The sequence below is a fragment of the Ursus americanus genome, chromosome 7 (genome assembly GCF_024610735.1).
Source record: "Ursus americanus isolate L20-20 chromosome 7, mUrsAme1.1.p, whole genome shotgun sequence".
Taxonomy (NCBI): Eukaryota; Metazoa; Chordata; class Mammalia; order Carnivora; family Ursidae; genus Ursus; species Ursus americanus.
The window spans coordinates 1,632,751-1,650,114 of record NC_142133.1 but is presented as its reverse complement, the minus strand read 5'-3'; the positions used below and the strand labels follow the sequence as shown (position 1 = coordinate 1,650,114).

Below are 17,364 nucleotides of genomic sequence, written 5' to 3'. Positions count from 1 at the left end.
GTTCTAGGGATGCCTTGTGAAGGTTTTGGCACACCTGCGGCTTTTCGATCCCAAATATTGACCCAGTAAGATGAGGGCAGGAGCTGGAGGTTCACCCTACCCCACCTAGAGCAGGAGTCGGCAAACTATTTTCTGTAAAGGACCAGGTAATAAATATTTTAGACTTCGTGTGCAATATGGTCTCTGTCACAGCTGCTTCTGCCGTTGTGAGCAAAAGCAGCAAATGGATAGGTGTGGTTGGGTGCCATTAAAACTTCGTTGACAGAAGCAGGGGGCAGCCAGATTTGAGCTGCAGATGAGTCTGCTGACCCCTGAGCAGACCACGGAGACAAAGTGAGGGGCCTGTACACCTAGCCCTGGAGTCAGTGGCTGGGATGTTAGAGTCAGATGCTGGTGAGCAAATCTGAGCTCGTGCAGAGAGGAGAACAGGCAGGCGGCAGCATCAGAGGTGACTTGAGGCCTTGTTGAGGCCTCCATCCTCGGCAGCCAGGCAGCTTTTCTGAGTTCCTATAAGAGAGCAGTGAAGGTTTTGTGGGTACAAAGCATGGCCCGTTCGTTCCCTCTCCTGGGACAGACCATCTTGTTCAGGCTCCTTAGCCCCTGACCCCAAGCTGCCAGCGTGAGCTCATCCAGCCCAGGCCCCCTCCCCTGCCCTGCCTGGCCCTGCTGGGCCTCGCCGGCCTAAGTCCCCTGGGCCAGGGCCAGGGAAACAGCCCTGGGCCCTCTGACCCTGCAAGCTGTTTGCAGTTCTTTTTGGAGCCAAGCAGGAGAATCAGGCCATAAATGTTTCATTCTAAAGTTTTCTTTAGGAAGCACGTTCCTAAGAGTCTGATTTACACTCCGTGTTCCAGAGTGGTAGCGTGTGATGAATAAAACATGCTCATTTCACTGCTCCTTGGGGTGATGACAGTGTTTTCTGGACTCATATTAAAAATTAAAACGTGGAGATGTTTTTCTCAGGGTCTTAGTCTGTGTCAGTGTGTCCAGGAAGGCGACTTGGAGCCCCTTTACTGCCTGCCAACCACGACCCCCTTTTTCCCTCTTCCTAGTCCCCACAGGAAAATAAAATGGCCTGTTTTCCAGTACTGCCCAGGGGCCCCATTAAAATGCAGCTCTGGGCCTCGGGTGTCTGGTAACAACTTGACAATTTAGAATGGGGGGTCCATGGCCACAGCACAATGGCCAGAAGCTGGGCCGGGCTTCCAACCAGCGGAGGCCAGAATACCATGGAAGGATGTGCAGGGCGCCATAAGAAGCCATAGTCCAGGTTTTATCGACTCTCCGCTCCAGCGGTGTGTGAGCCACTCACCTGAGCAGTCCCGGTGGGTCTGTCTTTTATAGGTAGGAGAAGGAGGCCTGGAAGCTTGCCTGTTTGTGGGATTACATAGCCTGCCTGGCCCCTGGCCTCCCGACAGGTGCATGTCCTCAGAGGGCAGTGAGTGTGCGTGGCTCCAAAGAACAGCATTGCTAGACTTCTTGGCCTGGTGTCCTGCTGTTTGCTCACACTATGGTCAGTTCCATTTGATGGGGCATCATCTCTGACCTGTGACCCAGCCAGCTGACCCCGCACATACTTGGCTCCTGTCCAAAGCTCATGGGCTGTCTTTCTGAAATTAGGCCCTAAGGGATTGCTGGAGTCACACATTCTGTAGGTTCAGTGGCTCCAAGGGCCCTGTTGGTGTTGGCTGGCTCCCCCAGATCAGGGTGTTCTCACCTGCCTGGGCTGAGCCCCAGCCTGTGTCTGTTCTAGAGTCACCCAAGAAGAATGTGACGTGAACCTGTTTTGTCAGAGCCACAGACCTCCCTTGTGACGGACCAGTGGCACGGCTCCGTGGTGCACAAGGCTGGGCTGGGCTTTGAAGTCAGGGCAGAGATGTCTACCTGCTGACCTCTGAGATGGGGAGAATGTCTTTTTGAGGCCTGCGCTCCCAATTATTTTTATTGGAAAGCAGCTGTAGCTGCTTCTCCTTCCTTATTTTTATCCCTGCCTGATTTCTCTCACTCCTGCCAAGGCTTCACTAATCCCTTAAGGCACAGAATCATTTAAAATTAAGCCATTAAAAATCAAAGCAGTATCAGCATTGTGGCTCTTGGCTAGGAGGAAACAGGCCTCAGTCCCGAGGCCCAGAAAGCCCCGTCCAACATGGTCAGAGCTAGAGGGCGAGAGGCACGGGGCAGCCTGGTGTGGCATTAAATCAGTCTCAGACTGAACTTCGTTCGTCCCATGTGATCTAGGAGCAATTTATTAAGGGTGTAGCAGTGCCTCCCGTGAACACCGTGCCTCCCAAGCCCTGGCAGGATGCTGATGATAGGGAACCCTGTGGGATGCGCTGTGCTCATGAATTTTTAATCAAAACCCCTTAAAGGAGAGCCCTTTCTTGCTGTGATACCCAGCTGCCTCCTGGGGCTACTGAAGAGGCCCCAAGATCTCATCGGTTACGTCTGCTCCGCTGGGGGTGTAGTCCTCAGTTGTCCACAGCTCAGCAGTCAGTGGGGGGATCACCCCCATCCACCCCTTGGCCCCAGCAACATTTCTAATCAGCTCCTACTGACGGTAACAAAAATGAAGATCTGATTCAGAGTAGGATGGATGGAAACCCCGTCTCCATCGGAAAGTCACACTTTCCGGATTTTATATCCCTGACGACAGTGCCTGGCCCAGCGTGGCCACTACTCAGCAGGTGCCCTGAAAGGCCTTTTGCCTTGGGCTCTGCATCGCATTGCCCAGAAGAGCAAGACAGGAACACACACTCTGTTGAGCTTTAGTCCTCGATACTGTCCATCTTGACCTTGGAGAAAAAAACGTTTCCCCTGTGTGATCTCTCTGCTGTTCTACTGCAGCTCCAAGTGATGGTTTGCTGTGCAGTCCCACGTATTTGCTTTATAGCATTGGCCATAAGTCTCAGCTGGAAGCCAGGTTTCCAGCAAAGCTGTGAGAAGCCCCCCCCACCCGGCTTTATTTAGGTGCAGTCCTGGGTCTCAGATGGTCCCACGTGCCCGCACAGCCCCCTGGTCCCCCTGAGCCTCCTGACACTCTACCACATGGTGTGTCCTGCGTTTGGTCCCCAGGAGCTGGCAGATGCCAGCAAAGATGGGGTCTGGAGCTCTAATGCCACGAGCTCTGGCCCAGCCCACAGTCCCTGCCGGCCTCCCCCCTGCCTGGCAGATGGACATCAATCTTTTCTGTCTCCCCTGCTCACGTGCATTGTTGCATCCTGCTGGATTCGGGCTTGAGCTGCTCAAGGACACTGGGGAGTAGCGACCCCAGGCAGGCTGACTTGCAGGCGCAGCAAGCCTCGGAGCCATCCCCACGTGCTGCTGCCAACAGTTGCCTCGTGGCTGATCTGAAGGGTCACCCCCAGGGTCCTCTCTTGTCTGCTGCTGGCATTGCCACAAAGATGGCATGTGTACAATCCAGGGATGCACGGAATCACCATCAACCAGAGTGTGATCTTAAAACAGACCTCAAATAATTGAGCCCTGTTATTCTTCTTATATTACTGTGAAAATGTATCAGGAAACCATAATCACGTGTTGATATTAAAATGATGAAAAACTTTTAAAAGGCGGGGAGACACCCGGGTGCCTGAGTCAGTTAAGCGTCCAGCTCTTGGTTTCGGCTTCAGGGAATGTAAGTCCTACCAGACCCATGTCGTTTGTGTGTCCTGGGAAGCGGGGTCAGGGAGGATGAACCACCTTGGTCATCCAGCAGTGACAGCCGGCAGCCCTGTAAGCATGCTGTGTGTACCCGCATCCCCATATTGAAGGGATCCCCCTGCCCTTCAGCTTCCTGGGCCTGTCGGCAGCAGTCAGCCTGGCTCCTGACGGCTTGCCCTTGGAAACACTCACGTCCCTGGCCTGGAGACACCATCACTGTAGGTTTTCCTTCCATCCCCGGGACCGGTTGCCCTGCCACGTTGTGATGCCCGGGTAAGGTGTGGGTCTGGTCTCACCTCCGCCTTTCTCCCACCGCCGTTCAGGGCCTCTCTTTGCCCTCAAGGTAAAGACCGGAACCCGCACGGCGGCCCAGGGAGCCATGAACGGCCTGGCTCCACAGCACTTGGGGGCTTCTCCCTTGTCCCTCCTCCAGCCTTCCCACTCTTCCCAGTTTTTCAAGCATGCCGAGCTTGCCTCTCCCAGTCTTTGCCAGGAAGGCCTCTCTGCTCCTGCCTCACCCACCTGACCCTCGCCACTGCACTTAACAGGTCTTCCTGCTGCTCACAGAAGCCCTCTCTGGCCCCAGCCCCCAGGCGACATCCTTGTGATATGTTCCTGTGGCCCTGCCTCTATCATGACATGTGCAGAGTGTGTCCCCCCCACCCCCCAGTGTGAGCACCATACTGGGGTCAGAGGCTGTGTTTGTGCCCTGAGCTGGTCCTGACAGTCAGGCGGTCAGCAGAGGTCAGTGAGCACCGAGAAAATGCCCCGCCCGGGCACAGCAGCCCTACAGCTTGGCTGCCCATCACACACTGCGTTGCCTGCGTGGCGAGGGGCGAGGGGGCCACTTCCCATTAACTCACCAGTTGTGACCTTGTTCAGCTGATGACTTGCTCACCAACCTCTGCTGACCACTCCTGCCCCACACCCGCTCTAGGGAGAGAACGAAGGGCCCTAACCTTTCTCCCACGGCCACATAAGGAGAGCTGTGGGTCCTTCATACCCCAGGGGTCCTGGAGCCAGGTGGCCACAGCCGTGGAGGGCCCTCTGGTCCCTGCCGGAAGCTCTGTGGAGGACGGTCCCTGGCCAGCTGTGGTGAACTCCACCGGCAACTATCCTGAAGGGAAACAATCCTGAGCCTTCAGTGGTCTCTGTCTCCCTTCTGACAGAGGGCTGGTGTGATGGGCAAGCAAGAAGTCTCTACTCAGCCTAGCTCCCACGCAGCGCTCTGGAAACATGGCGTCTGCGTCAGCTACAGGAACACGTGAAGGGGCTGCCTTGGAAAATCAAGGTTCTCTCGCACAGGAGTAGGAACTCCTGTGAGACTTGGAGTTGCCTGGGAGACGTGAGGGAAGTTACACTCCTGCTTGCACATTCTCATTCTGCCAGGCACCCCGTTGTCCCAACAAGAAGCAGCAGACTTTCTGACTGCTCAGGGGTGTGGATGTGCTGTGGTCTCTGGCAGCTTTCCTGGTCTGGTGGAGGAAGGAAGCTGATGGCCCAGCGAGGGAGTAGTAGGGTGCCGGTAGCACATAGAGCTCGTCAGCCGAGCAAGGTCAGAAGTGGTCAGTGAGTTGATGAGAAATGCCCCCCTCAGGCCTCCACACAGGCAAGAAAGGGACGTGACGGTCACTTGCGATATAGGCTGGTTCTGCCTGCCTGGAGCACGCGCCCCGTGCATGTCTCATTCCATCTCTGTGACTTCTGCTTCTAGGGACCTTCACCCACTTGAGGACCACCAGTGGCGCCATGCTCATCTTTGCCAGTCAGAGCCACGGGCAGCCCCCCTGCAGCCCACTCCCCCACCCGTCTCTGCCAAGGCATGAGCAGCTCCTGAGGCTTCTGCTCAAGCCTGTCGGGCTCCCTGTTCATCTGGATCCAGCTCCCTCCAGGATCCCTGTCCTGTCCCTTGTTGGGGAGCCTAAAAGGTGCCCTTGAGGAAGGGAGGAGACCCCTGGCTCCCTCGGTTTTGAAGGGCATGGATCCCGCCCTCCTCCCAACACCCCTAGATGTCCCCTTCTGTATCAGTTTCCTGGGGCTGCTGTAACTGTACCACAAACTGGGGGGCTCGAAGCACCAGGAAGTTACTCTCTATCAGTTCTTAGGTCAGAAGTCTGAAATCAAGGTGTTGGCAGGATTCGCTACTTCTGGGGGCTGAAGGAGAGTCTCTCCCAGCTTCTGACTGCCCGGATACCTTGCATCACTCCCATCTCAGCCTCCATCTTCGCATGGCCTTTCTCCCCGTCTGGGTGTCTCTCTTCTCCTCTTCTGTCTCCTCGAAGGACACTCGTCACCAGAATTAGGGCCCACTGTACTCAAGGGTGATCTCATCTCAGGTTGATCCCAACCTTATACTCTATCTGCAAAGACTCTTATTCCAAACAAGGTCACCCTCACAGATATCAGGGACTGTGGCTTGGGCATCTCTTTTGGGGGGGACATAGTCCAACTCACTGTGGCATGTAATACCTCTGCCCAGGAAGAAGGGTGCTGCCCTGGGGCGGGCTGGGGCAGGACAGGCAGGCAGCTGCTGAGGGGCTGCGGACAGTGCTGCCCCTTACATCTGGCTCTGCAGGATTCCCTGTGCAAAAGTCACCTCAGCAAGATCATCGTGTGGCCCAGGCCCCTCTGCTTGGCCCTTAAACACTTCCTTGGCCAGTTTAACATGCACCGCAGGCTTAGTGGGAAGCATCTCAAAGTAGACCACTCCTCCAGCAGTCTCCCTGCCTGTGGACCCTTAGCCTTCAGCGCCCCAGGGGTGATGTGGGGGATGCTTGCTCTCCAACACCTGTCCTCCTGTCACTGCCACAGGACCAGTTTTCCTTAGGGGCTAACCTTCAGCCCTGAGAATGCAGCCTTTACATAACTTGTGGTTTGTCACATGAAAGGTTTTGTCTGGGTTTTTGACAAACACAAGAATAATTAATTCAAATTCTAAGAATTAAACAGGTCTCCCACACTGTCTTTTTCTATGTTAAACACAGTGTGATGCTGACCAACCCAGGCCCAGGCCCAAGAGGTGACTCTCTGAGCCGTTCCTGGGGGGCGCTTGCCAGCTGCTTTGGGACAGGTGTCCGTGGCACCAAGCTCCTCCAGTGGGCTGGGGGGAAAATGTTATTAACAAACAACCCAGGCAAGTGGAACTTGAGAGTTTTGAAGGCTGGAAGATGAGGCCGCTGAGGAGAGACCAGGTGTCTCTGGACTCCAGCCTGGCTTCGCCTTTCTCTTCCCTGGGGCAGGAGCCTCCTGTCAACTCACTGCTGTCTCCTCTTGTCTGTTTCCAGGACTCCTCTTCCTCGGCCGGACCCGCCCCAGCGGCTGAACAGCAAGCCACAGCTCCCAAAGTCCAGCTGCCCCTCAACGTGTGAGCTGCCATTTATGTTTTTGGGGTCCTTTCTGTGCCTCGGCACCTCCCTCCCACCTCTGCTAGCATGTCCACGTACAGTTTCCGTAGGAGTTTCTGATTTGTTACCTACTAGACAGTTTAGTTACATGTATCCAGAAATACTGCTGACAAGAGAGTGTGGAAAACAAAAGTCTCGCAGGTTCTTTCAATGTCACTGTCCCCAGGACATTTATAAGAAGGGGGATATTCAAGATATTTGGTGGCATAGGCACTGGCCAGTCCGGAGCAGACCAGCCACAGCACGGAGAAGACCCCGGAGGCCCGTGAGGAGGTGTGGAGGACAGAGGGGGACCCGCGCGGCGGGTGGTCTGGCCGGCCCGGGACGGTAGCTGGTTACCAAGTGCTCACAAGTAGCTCCGTGTTTGCACAGCCACAACTGCCCTACAGTTAGGGCAGCTCATATCATAGCAGCCGCACATCACCCCAAATATAACCAGATGAATCACTGCCAGGAAACGAGATGCTTATCTGGTTTAGAAAATTTGCTCTTGTTAAATTACAGCTCTTAAGAGCTACGTGCAGTTTAAAAATTCTCCATTTAAATAGTGTTCTGAAAAATTAGACTGCCTTCTACTCTTTTATTTGGCAATGAGTTCAGTTACTTGAATGAATGTTTTGAGGTGGAGAATCTGAATCTGGCAAACAACACGGCAAAGTTGAACAGTCCGCAGACCCAGTGCAGGTCAGAGGGACACAGAGCCTGCACGGCTGCAGAACAGAAGGTATTCCCAGCGAAAACCAAACAGACCAACAGCAGCAACAAAAAAAGCAAGTTGCCAAGCTTCAGAGGTTTCCTAGAAGCTTAAATATACCAGTGCATGTTCACCTGCCTTCTTACACACAGGTGAAGTGTTTGTCTCTATTTGGTGGCAGATAGGAATCCCTGAGCATCTCCCTTTATCTGCCCACTGCTGTGATTGCATTATTCCCACAACCAACTAAACAAAAGGAAATTAAGACTTACTATTTTTTACCTAGCTTCCTGAGGGGAATATTGATTAGTAAGCTACCTTTAGGTGTCTTCAGGCTGAAATTCAAGGTTTCACCAACACTGGACGGAAGATGCTCTCTTCTGACCTGGTGTCCTGATAAGCTCCATTGGCTCCCACTCAAGCCTGGGGGCTAAGGAGGGAAGGATGGGTAGTGAAGGCCTTGCTCTTCTTGAAGAACTGGATTCAGGACCCTGTCTCTGAGGAAGTAGACCATCACCCACAGGAGACCATTAGGCCCTAATGTGCTTGCCCAAATGAAAGACAGGACACAGGGAGCTCTTCAAGGACAAGGCCCAGGAGTTTCATTTTGGGGTTCCCCCCAAATGAGGCACACATGCCCTCAGTAACTTTTTCCTTGTTCTGATGGCCAAAGCCTTCCCCATCCTGAGTGCAAAGGGCCTCTTGTATCAGCCCAAAGCCTCCAGCAGTTACACATCAGGTCAGCCACCAAGAAGGCTGCTCTGTCTTGGAGACGCAGAAGTTGTTAATACAGCCCAGGAGTATTGTGAGTACATACTGGAGACCTCAGCCATGCCCAGACCTTCCATGTCGTGCAGGGCTTTTTAATTTGGTATAGAGTATGGAGTGACCTCTTTCTCCTGTCCCTGCTCTGCCCTGGGAGATGAGGAGGCCACTGTAGTTCCCAGCCCTCTGCCCCCTCCCTATCTGCCTCCCCCCAGAGCACAGAGTCCCTATTTGGGTGGAGATTTTCATTTGAGGAACATAAGGGAGACTTATGTGTCAGATAATGTCGTTGAAAAGATGATAAGCATTTTGGCAGTCATGTGACTGCTGGTGACAGCGGTCATCTGAGCAGCAGACAAGTCGTGGCCAGTGTGCTGGGATTGGCTGTTGAGAGTTAAACATGTGCTCTTTGAGGCTGTTTCTGCCGTGTAACAAGCAACAGGCCAGGGGAGACCGCGTACAGCTTTCTGCATGATCCATTTTGAGAGCATGGCCTTTGAAATCGCATTTGTTATTTTGTTCCCAGGGAGGAGAGGGTGAGGCTGACCTCATCAGCCCATCAAGCAGGGGACTAGCCCATCCTCTTGAGCTCCACCAAGTTAGCCGTCCCACGTGTTCCGGTGACAGGGATCTGTGGGGGGAGTCTGGTTGCTCTTTATCTCCCTGTTCTTCCCAAAACCGTACAAAAGTCACGTTCCAAAGTTTGAGATTGAACGTGAGAAGTGCTGCCTTCACAAGGCGGCGGCAGCGACACCTGCTGCTGTGAGCCGGGGAGTCTGCACACGGGAGTGACCCTGGGGCCTTGGGGAGTGCCCCACAGTGCCAGGCTGAGGACAGTCAGGGCTGCAGTCCCTCCCACGGGCCCTCGTTCAGTTATCCTCATGGCACGTGAGTCCGACCGCCACGGCTCGGGTCCTGCGCCTGGGTCACAAGCCCACGTGGTGGAAAGGGCGGACCCCTCAGGTCCACCTTCAGTAGCAGGGTGTTCTTACGTCCTTCTCCTAGCGTAGGAAGGTGTCTGCTGGCATGGACTTCCTAGGGACCCCATAGCCCTGAAACACAAACAAGGGGTCTCAGTTTGCCCACCCAGTGCATGGAGGTGACTGCTGGCCTTCGGATCCGTGGGGTCCGTGCTTTCCCTGCTAACATCTGCAGTGTTGGGAAGCCACCCAAAGTCCACCCCTGGCTGTTGGGCTCGCTGCCCTTCATCTGCGTGACCCGCCGTGCCTCCCAGGGACAGAAGCAAGTGTCAGGGCAGAGAAGGCCCACCTGGAAGGGCTACAGCATTACAGTATGCTTGGGAGTAGGCCACCTCTCAGGCTGGGGTTTAAAATTCTCACCTCCCCTTTAACGCAGGCATCTCAGAGCCAGACAGGGGACCAAAGGGGCGGACAGAGGGGAGGGCCAGACAAAGCAAGGGGCTGAGCCAGCTCCAGAGTCTCACCCCAGCTTGGCCCAGTCTCTTGGACGCTCTGCTGAGGACTCTCTCATGCCAGAGGACAAGCAGAAACACAGGTATCAGGTGGGCCAGCACAAGCCAGACTGCTGCTCCCTGTGTGTCCCAGTGTCTGCAGGTCTATCTATGTACCTGTGAGCCAAGGGCAGGCAGAGCTGTGGGCTCTAAGAGCCTCCTTACTCAGAGACCTGAGCGCAGTGCGCCATCTGAGAAGGAAACTTCCACAGACAGATGGGTACCGTTTAGCCCTGGGGGAAAACCAAGAGCCTCCTGAAGCGTGTAGCTACTTGCACGCCACCAGCGAAGTGTTCGTGGGAGCCAGAGAAAGACCGGGAGGGTGGGGCAGAGGGAGTGGGGCTGCCTGCAGACTAGAAGTCCTAGGTGAAGAACTGGCCACTCCATGGCTTCATGACATTTCCCCAAACACTCCCCCTCTGAGCCTTTGTAGCCACAGTCAGTCTCATCTGCAACCCTGCATCGGCTCACACCTCCCCAGCTCAGCTGCCATGTCCTCCAGGAGGACTTACGTGGCTTTCTGAGCATGGGTAGTGCCCCCGCCGACCCCAGAGCATCCTATGCAGACCCTGATGTGCACCTATGCTGTCTCCCCCTTCCCCAGAGTGGGTGCTCCTGGGGCAGGCTCCTCCACCACCTGGCTGCACCTGGCCGTCATTCTGTAGACATCCATCAAATGGTACAGCCAGGGACTGGGCATGTGTCTTGCTAACCTGAGCTGGCGTGACCCTGGTAACCAGAAGAGCAGGAGCAGGACACTTCACAGGAGTAATTGAAAAGAATCTTTTACCTATTCTAGAAAAGACATGAGCAAGCCATCATATAGAGGAAAAGGAGTGTGAAATTAATGAAGGCACTAAAATACTTCAATTCACTGCTTGATTAGAGCTGAAGAAAACTGTAGATAATTAACACAAGTGAACGTCTTGCTATAGAAATGAGCAAGTAATACGGGTGAGTGACGGTATCCTTGGAGATATCCAGTAGGCTGCCAGTAAAAGCACACCGTGCATGATGCCAGGCCGAGTGGCCACAGCTGACAGCTGCTTCCGTGTGTGCACAGAAGGGCACCTCAGGGCAGGGGGTGCGGGGCCTGACCTTCCCCCAGGGCTCACACTCGCAGGACTGCTTCAGGCTGGAGGAGGGAGCACCTTATAATCTGAAAGCCCCATATAGCCTACAGGATGGCGGGGAAGATAGCTCTCTGAACCACGTTCTCCTACTACTGCCTTAAATAAGGTATTTTTAGTACCCACCTTTGTGTGTGAAGTGACTCCCAGGCCTGCAGGAGCAGTCCCTGCGTGATCCACACATGTTTTTGAGATGACCCTGAGCCGTCTGTGGATGTCTATGTTGAGCTGAAGAGGCCTTTTAAAGGAATGGAAAGTGAGAATGGGCCCTGGGAACCGTCGGATGAGGACCACACGGGACCCGCCTCCGTCATGCCGGGCCCGCGTGGCCCCTGCAGGCACCGTGAGGACTGGCCTGCCACTCTGAGCACTGAGGGGGCCACCAAGCTCGCTCAGGGACCTTCAGCAAGGCAGGTCTGGCTGCACGCAGTGGAGGGGACATGGTGAAAAGGGAGCGATGAAGTGACACTGCCGTGGTTGTCCGGTGTTTAGAGCAGGGACCAGGAGGGCTGCAGGCATCCGCTGACAGTGGGCGGGGCCGTCCACTGTTCACTCGGGGTCTGTCCCCGGCTTTTTCTTGGGTCTTTCCTAAAGAAAGCCAGTGCCGAATGACAAATTTCCCCACCCCAGGCCAGCGCCTCTCCCCAGCACGAGCCACGGGCCGGATCTGCAGACACCACGTGCAGAAAAACGACCCGCAGAGCCATCTGCTTCTGCTTTTCTCTCTGAGGCACCCAAAGGAAAAATAAGTGGGAGGGGCAGAGATTTTTCAAGGTGAAGTCAGTTTATTTACGTTCCAGTTTCCCCAGCAACGCACACCTAGAGGCCGGACTTGAAGTATTGAGACCAGAGGAGAGATTAGTCGTCCACAGAACAAATTAGAAATAAAGATGAGAAGAGCACGCTCATCAGTCCCCCGCTGCAAACCGGGCAGCCCCTCCCAGTGCAGTGGCCACAGGGGCTCCCTGGCTCCAGAACCCAGCCTGGCCCGAGCCAACCTCAGCAGGAACTGCCAGCCTCCTCCACAGCCTCCCATAGCACCCCGCCCCATCCTTGTGGCCACAGAGCCCCGTCGGCTTCCAGCTCGCTGCAGAAACACAGATCCTCCACTTTCTGAGCCTTCTTTTCCTCAGCTGAGAAATGAGGGGTCATCCTGGTCTCAGAGTTCACATGGGGCTTAAGCAAGACCCTGTGAGAGGCTGGCACCTGGCAAACGCCCCTCCCCTGCCCTTCTACCCTCGTGCGGCCTTAGCTGGTGACCCAGCGTACCTGCGCTGGGCGTGGAGCTCTGCACGGCTGTTCTTAGGGTGCCCAGACATAGACCGCTCATAAAAAAGGTACAGTTAGAGTTCCTGAGGTACGATGGAGAGTTTAGAGACGTATTTGGAAGAATAGGGACGGGTCGTCCCTTGGAAGTGATGGCATCCCTGGAAATGACACCCATTGGTAGGACCCAAGAGGCGTCTGCTCCCTGAGCGTTGAATGAGTAGAATACCAGAAACTGTGAGGGAAATACCGACCGCCCACTGCTAAGAATGCAGACCTCCCACGTGAAGGGGCACGATGTAGCGTAAGATCCAAGTCTGTCTCATCGCACCCTCCCCACAGTGACGCGGTCTCTCGGCAGTCCTGTGCCAGAGCATGACTGCGGGCTGTGGGAAGGCGCCCGGGCCCCTGCTCGGTGGCTCTGCGGGCCTCTACTCTTAGCCCACGTCGGACAGACCGGGCAGCGCTGTTTAGCCACGTTTGCCTCCAGGTTGCTCTTTTTCCTGCTTTTGTTACGTCATCGGGAACATGTCTGTGTTCATCTAAAATAAAAATGGAAGTTCGATAGAAGAGTTCTGACTGAAGAGTCTTCATCAGGATGGCTTGACGCCCGTGATGTAAGGAATCTTCTGTATTTTTTCATTTTTGTTTTGATGGGAAAGGATGGAAACTCCCCTTTTGTGCTGAGAACTGAATGCAAAGTGTTTTTTCTGTTAAGTGGCATAGAGATCTTCAAATGTTGAGGGAAAGATAATCGTCTCCTTCCCAAAAGACAACTAACTTTCAGTTATTTGATGGCTACTCCCCCAGGATCTCGAACATGACTGTCAAACAGTGCAGATGGTTCATGGGGTATTTACTGCACTTACTAACACTTGCTTGGTTTTTTAAATCTGCAGTGTGCTTCCCGCACTGTGGCATTTGGGGGCTGATGCACATCTCTCGCTGAGCCTGGTGTAGGCAGGTGCAGGTGCCAGTCCTCAGGCTCCTGTGCCAACGTGAGCCTTACACACTTGCCTGGGGTCTGTCCTCTCACTGGCAGGGCTCATGATTGGCAGGTGTCCCTCTGTCCGTAGCTTCAAACTCCACTCGGCAGGTGGACGGCGCAGGTGGCACGCAGAAGTCACCCTGGTCCCAGGGGCTGCAAGGATAGGTGGAGGAGCAAAGAGAAAGCCCCTGTCAAAGCTACCTTCTCTGGGCCACCCACAGGCCCGTGTTTAGAGAGCTCCTTGACTTCCCCCTCCCAGGAGCTGGACAAGCCGGTTTGGAAACTCTGTAAATAGAAGCTTTTCAACTCCTGTTTCTCCTCCCCTCTTTGACTCACCTCTCACCCACATACCTCACACCTCAGTTGTTTTCCTCCCTCCCCCAGCTCACTGCCTTCTCTGCTTGCTTCTGTCTGTCTGGGTTCTCTAGGGCAGCTCAGCTCAGCTCAGCTCCCTCCTGGATGGACTCAGCTCTCTCTGCCCTCTTGTCCTGTGTTCACCCTCTGCTTCTCCTTTTCACTCTTCTCCTCACCCCTGAGACACCAGCACCCCGCAGCCCTGTCCCTTCTGCCTTTTCTTGCCTCCGCATGGTGCCCGTCCCCTCCTGGCACAGTCCCAACTCCATCCTGACCTCCTGAATGAGGAAAGCTGGTACCTGTTTGCACTTGTTTCTGTGTTCAAGGTCGGCTGGCAGACCTTGGGGCTGTATGAAACACTTTCTAGTACGTGCCCACACACATGCAGATGCACACACAGACACACTTCCCTTCAGGAGCCTTCGTCTTAGTCTCAACCCCAGAGCCCCTATTTTATGCTTCTTTTATAAAACAGGTATTTATTGGGTGTCTCCTCTATGCCAGGCACATTCTGGATCCTGGGGGTAGATCAGCAAACAAAACAGATGAAAATCTCTACCATTGTGGAGAATACAGTGTAGTGGGGGAGTGGAGGGCAGCAGGATGAGAGACGAGAGCTCCGATAGAGGGGAACATGGGGCAAATTTAGCATATTGGGGGAACACCTCGGTGTAGAGCTGCCCTGAGCCAAGGTTTGCTGGGAACCGCAGCTGGCGACGTGCACTCGCGGTCCGCTTCCTCGGGGCTGGACCGGGCTCCCTCTGCACTGGCTCCCGCCCTCCTCAGGAGGTACACATGCTGCACAGTGGCAGGTGGCTGCCTCGCACCAGGATCCCAGCTAAGGGCAGGATGATCTGTCATGGGAGGACTCAACTGCTCAGGATTCCTCAGTGAGAGTGGAAGAGCAGGGCACTTCAACTCTCCAGCACAGTGCCCTCTTTGAGGAGGTCGGCCAGTCTTGAACATCCACTAGTGAAAGGGGTTCAGGCCGAGCCCAGGCAGGTAGGATGCTGTGGAGCACCACTTCAGGACACAGGTGATGGCCTGCTGGCCCAGTCCTCGGACAGCCAGGAGCCCAGAGGGAGGAGGAGGATGTGCCCAAGATGCGCAGGACGTGGTCTCCTCCTGGGCCTGGGGGTCGAGGAGGCAGCTGGCGGGGCACAGGCTAGTGGTGGGCCTCATGTGGTGGCATCACTGCTCTACAGGGGCCTCCAGGTTTGGCACTGGCTCCGGGAGTGGGTGCAGTGGACGTCGGTGCCCACACCTTGTTGACCAGGCCAGGGAGGAGGGCCCGGGGCCTGTTGCCCCTGCTGGCGGAAGGGAACAAAGGCAGCATGTGGTTCCTCCCTCCCTGACCAACAAAACGTGATTGTTTGCTGAGGTCTGTGTTGTGCACACACACAGCCCAAGGCGCCATCACCCCCAGCTTGGCACTGTGCTCCTGGCCACTGTGTATTCACAGAATCAAAAAGATTGTTCTCACACCATGAAGAGACAGAAGGAGGCAGGCAAACAGGATTTATGCTTCAATTACATCTCCTTGAGAGCAGGCACAAAAGGCATACGTCGCTGTTGTTCACAAGACTCCCACGGCCCCAGCCGTTTCCTGTCCTTTCCTCTTGTGTTCATCCTGCCCTTGCCTGAGCCTGGGCTACGCCTCCCCACGTGAGGCCGTCCCCGAGTGGTTAAAGGGCAAGCCGCTGTCCAGGGCGCAAACGCAGTTGCCACGTGACTATCCTATTTGTGGTCCTTTCTCTGTCACCATCAGAGAGCTCCTGCGAGTCATCAGATGTGAAAACAGACAGATGACACCCCGGGTTCTCTTTGTCACCTGGGCCTTGCGTCAAAAACATGAATCTTTCTGCCCATGATAAGCAAGGGGGTCCCCTCCAGTGATGGCTTCCTTTATCCTTCCTGAAGCCCTGAGTCCTTCCTGTCTGTTGGTATTTATCTTTTCAAACAGAGAGAGAAATGAAGATGTAAGCCATCCTTTCATCGAGAAGAGAAGAGGGAGGAGTGGGGGGGTGACCTGTAAACAAAGGAAATTAACCAGGCAAGGCCTCCACTGAATGAAACAGAGGCACTGGCAGTTTGTAGGGTCAGGGGTGAGAGTGGGCAGCTTTTATGTTGTTTTACCTTATTTTACGTTATGTTAAGGGCAGGACATCTTACAGGTTCCCGTTCTGTCGTAGCGTGTTCCTCACCGGGCCTCTGGGCCTCGGGGGGCCTCCTTTCTTCTTGCTTGAACCCTAGTGAGTCATTCCCATTTCTGTATTCACCTCCTGAGAAGACCTCTCCCAGGGTCAGGAGGGTGCTCTAGGGGGTCTGGGAAGGGTGAACATGGCCACCCAAGCCATCCGTCCTGGTAGGAGATCCTAGAGATGACACTTCTGTAACACCCGTCTTTTGTTTCTCATTGAGCTGAAGCCTCACCAACTCTCCTCCTGGATCTTGTCAGTAACACGGTTGCCTGATACCATTCTCTATCAGTTTAAAACCCATTTTCCCAAGCTCCCAAAGTAGCAAAGCACTTTGCAAGTATTATCCAGTCCTTGCAAGTGCCCTGTGGGGTTGGGGATTGAGGTCTCATGAGGTGTGTGACGAGAGAGGCGTGCCCCAGTGTCATGGGCTAAGTTACAAGCCCAACTTCTAAACCCTAGGCCAGGATTTACACCACTGAGTTTGTTCTTGGTTTGTCTTCAAGTAGGCTTAAGAGAAAAGTATTTAAATTATTAGTCATGGCACAAATATTGCAAGGAAGCATGCAACCGAGAATTCCCTAACTAGACTGCCTTTTCTTTAAAAGGGCCTTTGGGGTCTCCTCCAGCTCAGACTGATTCAATGAACCAGGCAGGTAACCCAGGAACTAGTTAGATGAAACAAGGAAAATCCAGCCCCAAACTTGCCTGGTTCATTTTTTGTTTTTTCTAGAGTTTTCTGTGGCTCAGAGCATCGGGCCTTAGATGGTGGGGCCCAAAGACCTGTGATCCAGTTCTGGCCCAGCCTCCAGGACCTCGGATGAGTCCTGTAGGCTCACTGAGCTGTCAGACGGGAGGGTGGTGCCGAGTGCTTGCCTGTGTCAGCCCGGGTCAGCCAGTGCAGGGCTGTGGAGTGACCTGGGCTCTAGGAGCAAGAGGCAGAGCTCTGTCTACCTGGTTCTCTAGGTGGGCGATAGCAGTGCTGGCTACTCTCCCTTCCCTGCACCCCTGCAGTGGTTTATCATGAAGAGTAGGTCAGGCATGGTGTGCACAAGCCCTGGAGGCATCAGCCACTCCTTTTAGGTGGGACTCATCCAGAGATGAGCCCACCTGTGATATAGGTGATGCCAGATGGCACATGCCCACCCTGCCGGGCATCATTTATCCTTGGCCCTACTCTTCTTCCGATAGGTACCTGGCGCTCTATGCTTACAAGCCCCAGAAGAATGACGAGTTGGAGCTGCGGAAGGGCGAGATGTACCGTGTCCTAGAGAAGTGTCAGGATGGCTGGTTCAAGGGGACGTCCCTGAGGACTGGGCTGTCTGGGGTGTTCCCAGGAAACTACGTGACTCCTGTCTCCAGGTGAGGCTGCTTCACTGCCTGGGAGAGGAGGGAGCACACCCCCCACGTCCCCTGCAGCTGGTTGCTGCCTGGAGG

The 17,364-nt window shown here is 54.7% G+C and overlaps 1 protein-coding gene across 2 annotated transcripts in view; it reads left to right on the top strand.

Annotated features, from left to right (window-relative positions):
- SH3RF3 (SH3 domain containing ring finger 3) overlaps positions 1-17,364 on the top strand; it is a 385,024-nt gene that overhangs the window by 288,106 nt on the left and 79,554 nt on the right. For both annotated transcript variants that reach the window (XM_045771844.2, XM_045771845.2), the window contains exons 5-6: positions 6,942-7,021; positions 17,119-17,289. In XM_045771844.2, the coding sequence (XP_045627800.1) occupies positions 6,942-7,021; positions 17,119-17,289 (251 nt within the window). The remainder of the gene's footprint in view (positions 1-6,941; positions 7,022-17,118; positions 17,290-17,364) is intronic.